At 36.9% G+C, this 7,230-nt stretch overlaps 1 protein-coding gene across 1 annotated transcript in view; it reads left to right on the top strand.

Annotated features, from left to right (window-relative positions):
• The first annotated feature begins 2,330 nt into the window (after positions 1 to 2,330).
• Positions 2,331 to 7,230, top strand: part of LOC136807819 (protein 4.1-like) — an 83,898-nt gene continuing 78,998 nt past the window's right edge. Inside the window, exons 1-2 of the mRNA XM_067064441.1 lie at positions 2,331 to 2,466; positions 2,687 to 2,791. Of these exons, the coding sequence (XP_066920542.1) occupies positions 2,380 to 2,466; positions 2,687 to 2,791 (192 nt within the window). The 5' untranslated portion in view covers positions 2,331 to 2,379. The remainder of the gene's footprint in view (positions 2,467 to 2,686; positions 2,792 to 7,230) is intronic.

Below are 7,230 nucleotides of genomic sequence, written 5' to 3'. Positions count from 1 at the left end.
CATCACAATTTGAAAAAGAAATCAGGGACCGCTATGCAGTCCTCTGGGAAAAAAACAACGAGTCCATAAAGGGACTGCATTGCGGTCCCCTGGGACTGAAAGGGTGAATAGTGATTTTTACAATTTTCATTGCTCATTAACATGAAAAGCTATTAAATCCTTACAGTTTACCCTAAGTTTTGCAATCAATTCAATAGCAGCCAGATTCAGAGATTCACTTTAGGGCTCTACTAAAGTACCTCTATCTATACCTTGAAGTTTATGAATCAGGTTGTAACCTAATTAAAATATCACCAAAAATCAAGAGTAAAAGACATTGTTATCATGACGCCATAATTTGATTAAATTTGATGACGTCAAGTTTGCAGGTGTGTTAAAGCAGACACTTAAAATCTGAGTTTTCCTAATTTATATGTGCAATAAGGCTTGTTATCCACTACAAATTTATGGTATGTGGTCCATTGCAATCAGGGGGGGGTCAACATCCAGATACCAGACCCATAGCCGGGTGGTGGTGTCTTTTTTTCCTTTAAAAGTTTGAAAAGTCAAGTTGGTATTGATGGGGGTAGGTCCCCCTTTTTTTAGAAAAAAAGAGTTATCCTCAGTTGGTATTGATACCAAAATAGGGGGTGGGTACCCCTTTTTTTAAATAATATGATTCAAAAAGTTGGTATCCATATCAAAATGACAGCAAAACGTTCCTAAATTCTGCCCTTATAGCTAGAAAATACCCCGGTGTACATATCAGTCTAAACAGGTTTCAATTGGATTTGTTTTAGCTTATGAGTATAATGACTGTAAATGAGTAATAGGTATAAATGACTTTGAAGTTTGTTTATTTTGGACTTTTTCGATATTTTCAAGTTTTCTTTTTGATCAAGAGCCTGAAGAAAAAACATTTTTTCTGTGATAGCATTTGGTAATGAATGAGTGAATCTATTCTGTTCTAAAATTATGTACTAATAATAGCTTCTCCTAGTTTTTGCACATCAATTATTATATTCAGATAATATTGATTCAGATTGATTTTGCTAGCTTCATTGGGTTTGTTTTTTATTATATTGTCAGTTTTCAGTCATTTTCTATTTTAGCATATGACATTTTATGTGTTGTGTTGAAGAAAGAGTATTTCAAAAATGAGTTTTTTTGAAGTTTCTCTTAGTACCCTGTTTGTGCGGGAGGGGGTGGGTCCCCTTTAAACAGCTTTAAGCTCAAATTTGTCAGATTGGTATTGGTACTAAACTGGGGGGTGGGTCCCATGATATTTTGTCAAATTCAAAAAGTCATGTTGGTATCGATACCAAATTAATGGGGTGGGTCCCCCCTTTTGCTGAAAATTATGATTTTCAAGCTGGTATCGATACCAAAATAAGGGGGTGGGTCCCCCCTTTTTCTGAAAATTATGATTTTCAAGTTGGTATCGATACCAATTTTGGGGTGGTGGTGTTAACTTAGCTCAAAAGGTCAAAAGTCAGGTTTTTGGGCTATGGGTTGGTATTATAAATGTTGATCCCCCCCTGTTGCAATCCTCAGAGAGTTTATGTTTGTTTTTGGAGGCGTGTGTATGCTATCACACACCTCAGATGATTTACCCTGAATACCACATTCTAATACTACTGCATTAAAACTCAATTTTCAGACCAAAACACAAGTATATAAGGAAAAGTGCCTATAAAATACCTCGTGGGGGAACATGTTTTGATGCTAAAGCGAGATATGGGGGAGAAGATATTCAAGGACACTATGGTTTTTTAAAACTTTTATTGTACTTAAAGTTAGAACGGCGATTAACAGTCTTATTCCTAAGATTTATTTGGAACAGTGATGTGATAGATTAGATGAGGTCTATTGTAGTAATTGTGTCATGTGTGTTAAAAAGAATCCTTTGTAATTGATAGATTTTATGAACAAATTTGTCAAATTTTTTTGTCATTGTTGTTTTATATTTCTTATGTGTACTCTAAATTTCGAAGGTCATTGTTAGTCTCATATATCATGAGTAGATGTGTAAAATAGTATGTTTTAAACGAATTACACATCCAATGATTCTTTTTACAATACAATACACAGAAATCAAGATAGATCCTCATTAAACATTACAAGAAGCTTTAGTTTCATGTTGCAATTTGTCAGTCTTGCTGTGATATCAGGTGATATATTTGAAATACGAATTGAAATGTCTATGTTAAAAGAAATCTTATCTAGAAACAACTATATCTCATTTATGCCTGATTAGGTTATTCTTAGAGCTACTGCTATTGATGCTAAGTCTCTTTGCTTTTTCATAATTTTGTCTTGATTGTACCTTACATTTCTTACCATTAGGTTTTTATGCAAGAAATGTAGTGATCCAGAAATTAAAAAAGAGAAGCAAAAATCATGGGTCCGTTCAAACCCGTTAGGGTAAAAGACCAAAAATGTTTGGTGGTGATGCCATCTGGTGATGACATTGAGATTGGTGTCACTGTAAGTTTTCTTTCCGTTTATTTCAATTTTTGACGTTTTTGAGCAATCTCAGCAAAAAGCTTTTATTTTCATTTCAGTATAGCTTTTGTTTTTGTGCACCAATTTGATAAATGAGCCAACAATATTCAAGTTTACCTTTTCCCTTTCAATGAAATAATAATGGTTGTTTATTTCTGACACTCCCCTTAGATTTTCTAAACTCACCTCTCTGTCTGTTTAGAATGTTATGAAAGGCAGTGGTCTTTTAGATCTTGTCTGCAAAAAAGTTGGTATCATTGAAAAAGAGTATTTTGGCTTCAAGTATGTACATCACAAAGATAAAAAGGTAAATTAGAAAATACTTTTCTCCATTTACTTTTATCATATATATCATGATACCTCATTTGTTGTGTACTTTTAATACACAGAGGGAGGGTTTATTTGAAGCTGGTGACCAAAATTTCTCTCTAAAGCCTCAAAGCGTAATTATTAAGCAGATATTCGACTTTTTCACGTTGAATATAATGGTTTATCGTTCACCAATTAGCAGGAAAGCATTTTAATTTTCCCTATTGCGTATTGCGTTCAGTCTTTTTTATGACATTTTCGAACGTTTTACTATCTTATTTAAGGATGTCAATTTCATTGTTTTTTTCTCTTTAATTACAAAACGTTCGAATTTCCTTTCTTTTTTGTTAAAAAGAACTTTCTTTTTATCTGTTGTTATATATGTGACATTTAAATAATTATTTGATCAAAAAAGCTTTTTTTATGCTCGCTGCTACAGAAGAGATATTTTGCTATCGGATATCTAAAAATATTCGACAGTGCGTTTTGCCTAGAGGTGGACGATAACACCCAATATTAGGCCAGATCTATGTCCAGTACGGAAAAAAAAGTCAGATTGCACTCAAAAGGAACCCCCAAAAGAAAAGACCCCAATAATCACTTATCATGTCAAAAATACTAGGGAGATAATTAACCATATATGAATTTGAACTAAGCCCATAGTCTATTTGAGACATAGAAGGTATAGGATAGGGGCAAAAAGAAGCAAATTGAACTAAGCCCATAGTCCATTTGAGACATAGGGGGTATAGAGGCATAGGGGCCCTCGTGGATTTTGATCTTTTTGATCAGTTTGATCAATTAGGGAACTTGAAGTCAAAAAGAAGCAAATTGAACTAAGCCCATAGTCTATTTGAGACATAGAAGGTATAGGATAGGGGCAAAAAGAAGCAAATTGGACTAAGCCCATAGTCCATTTGAGACATAGGGGGTATAGAGGCATAGGGGCCCTCGTGGATTTTGATCTTTTTGATCAGTTTGATCAATTAGGGAACTTGACGTCAAAAAGAAGCAAATTGAACTAAGCCCTTAGTCCATTTGAGACATAGGGGATATAGGGGCATAGGGGCCCTCGTGGATTTTGATCTTTTTGATCAGTTTGATCAATTAGGGAACTTGAAGGCAAAAAGAAGCAAATTGAACTAAGCCCATAGTCTATTTGAGACATAGAAGGTATAGGATAGGGGCAAAAAGAAGCAAATTGGACTAAGCCCATAGTCCATTTGAGACATAGGGGGTATAGAGGCATAGGGGCCCTCGTGGATTTTGATCTTTTTGATCAGTTTGATCAATTAGGGAACTTGACGTCAAAAAGAAGCAAATTGAACTAAGCCCTTAGTCCATTTGAGACATAGGGGATATAGGGGCATAGGGGCCCTCGTGGATTTTGATCTTTTTGATCAGTTTGATCAATTAGGGAACTTGAAATCAAAAAGAAGCAAATTGAACTAAGCCCATAGTCTATTTGAGACATAGAAGGTATAGGATAGGGGCAAAAAGAAGCAAATTGAACTAAGCCCATATTCTATTGAGACATAGGGGGTATAGGGGCATAGGGGCCCTCGTGGATTTTGATCTTTTTGATCAGTTTGATCAATTAGGGAACTTGAAGTCAAAAAGAAGCAAATTGAACTAAGCCCATAGTCCATTTGAGACATAGGCAGTATAGGGGCATAGGGGTCCTCGTGGATTTTGATCTTTTTGATCAGTTTGATCAATTAGGGAACTTGAAGTCAAAAAGAAGCAAATTGAACTAAGCCCATAGTCTATTTGAGACATAGGGGGTATAGAGGCATAGGGGCCCTCGTGGATTTTGATCTTTTTGATCAGTTTGATCAATTAGGGAACTTGACGTCAAAAAGAAGCAAATTGAACAAAGCCCATAGTCTATTTGAGACATAGGGTGTATAGGGGCATAGGGGCCCTCGTGGATTTTGATCTTTTTGATCAGTTTGATCAATTTGGGAACTTGACGTCAAAAAGAAGCAAATTGAACTAAGCCCATAGTCTATTTGAGACATAGAAGGTATAGGATAGGGGCAAAAAGAAGCAAATTGAACTAAGCCCATAGTCTATTTGAGACATAGGGGGGTATAGAGGCATAGGGGCCCTCGTGGATTTTGATCTTTTTGATCAGTTTGATCAATTAGGGAACTTGACGTCAAAAAGAAGCAAATTGAACAAAGCCCATAGTCTATTTGAGACATAGGGTGTATAGGGGCATAGGGGCCCTCGTGGATTTTGATCTTTTTGATCAGTTTGATAAATTAGGGAACTTGAAGTCAAAAAGAAGCAAATTGAATTAAGCCCATTGTCCATTTGAGACATAGGGGGGTATAGGGGCATAGGGGCCCTCGTGGATTTTGATCTTTTTGATCAGTTTGATCAATTAGGGAACTTGAAGTCAAAAAGAAGCAAATTGAACTAAGCCCATAGTCTATTTGAGACATAGAAGGTATAGGATAGGGGCAAAAAGAAGCAAATTGGACTAACCCCATAGTCCATTTGAGACATAGGGGGTATAGAGGCATAGGGGCCCTCGTGGATTTTGATCTTTTTGATCAGTTTGATCAATTAGGGAACTTGACGTCAAAAAAAAGCAAATTGAACTAAGCCCTTAGTCCATTTGAGACATAGGGGGTATAGGGGCATAGGGGCCCTCGTGGATTTTGATCTTTTTGATCAGTTTGATCAATTAGGGAACTTGAAATCAAAAAGAAGCAAATTGAACTAAGCCCATAGTCTATTTGAGACATAGAAGGTATAGGATAGGGGCAAAAAGAAGCAAATTGAACTAAGCCCATAGTCTATTTGAGACATAGAAGGTATAGGATAGGGGCAAAAAGAAGCAAATTGAACTAAGCCCATATTCTATTTGAGACATAGGGGGTATAGGGGCATAGGGGCCCTCGTGGATTTTGATCTTTTTGATCAGTTTGATCAATTAGGGAACTTGAAGTCAAAAAGAAGCAAATTGAACTAAGCCCATAGTCCATTTGAGACATAGGCGGTATAGGGGCATAGGGGTCCTCGTGGATTTTGATCTTTTTGATCAGTTTGATCAATTAGGGAACTTGAAGTCAAAAAGAAGCAAATTGAACCAAGCCCACAGTCTATTTGAGACATAGGGGGGTATAGGGGCATAGGGGCCCTCGTGGATTTTGATCTTTTTGATCAGTTTGATCAATTAGGGAACTTGAAGTCAAAAAGAAGCAAATTGAACTAAGCCCATAGTCCATTTGAGACATAGGCGGTATAGGGGCATAGGGGTCCTCGTGGATTTTGATCTTTTTGATCAATTAGGGAACTTGAAGTCAAAAAGAAGCAAATTGAACCAAGCCCATAGTCTATTTGAGACATAGGGGGTATAGGGGCATAGGGGCCCTCGTGGATTTTGATCTTTTTGATCAGTTTGATCAATTAGGGAACTTGAAGTCAAAAAGAAGCAAATTGAACTAAGCCCATAGTCCATTTGAGACATAGGGGGTATAGAGGCATAGGGGCCCTCGTGGATTTTGATGTTTTTGATCAGTTTGATCAATTAGGGAACTTGAAGTCAAAAAGAAGCAAATTGAACTAAGCCCATTGTCCATTTGAGACATAGGGGGGTATAGGGGCATAGGGGCCCTCGTGGATTTTGATCTTTTTGATCAGTTTGATCAATTTGGGAACTTGAAGTCAAAAAGAAGCAAATTGAACTAAGCCCATAGTCTATTTGAGACATAGAAGGTATAGGATAGGGGCAAAAAGAAGCAAATTGAACTAAGCCCATATTCTATTTGAGACATAGGGGGTATAGGGGCATAGGGGCCCTCGTGGATTTTGATCTTTTTGATCAGTTTGATCAATTAGGGAACTTGAAGTCAAAAAGAAGCAAATTGAACTAAGCCCATAGTCCATTTGAGACATAGGCGGTATAGGGGCATAGGGGTCCTCGTGGATTTTGATCTTTTTGATCAGTTTGATCAATTAGGGAACTTGACGTCAAAAAGAAGCAAATTGAACAAAGCCCATAGTCTATTTGAGACATAGGGTGTATAGGGGCATAGGGGCCCTCGTGGATTTTGATCTTTTTGATCAGTTTGATCAATTTGGGAACTTGACGTCAAAAAGAAGCAAATTGAACTAAGCCCATAGTCTATTTGAGACATAGAAGGTATAGGATAGGGGCAAAAAGAAGCAAATTGAACTAAGCCCATAGTCTATTTGAGACATAGGGGGTATAGGGGCATAGGGGCCCTCGTGGATTTTGATCTTTTTGATCAGTTTGATCAATTAGGGAACTTGAAGTCAAAAAGAAGCAAATTGAACTAAGCCCATAGTCCATTTGAGACATAGGCGGTATAGGGGCATAGGGGTCCTCGTGGATTTTGATCTTTTTGATCAGTTTGATCAATTAGGGAACTTGAAGTCAAAAAGAAGCAAATTGAACCAAGC

This window comes from Clytia hemisphaerica, unplaced genomic scaffold, assembly GCF_902728285.1.
Source record: "Clytia hemisphaerica strain Z4C2 unplaced genomic scaffold, Clytia hemisphaerica genome assembly, whole genome shotgun sequence".
NCBI classification, from domain to species: domain Eukaryota; kingdom Metazoa; phylum Cnidaria; class Hydrozoa; order Leptothecata; family Clytiidae; genus Clytia; species Clytia hemisphaerica.
Note: the sequence above shows the minus strand (reverse complement) of the source record. Positions and strands in the feature narration are given on the sequence as shown.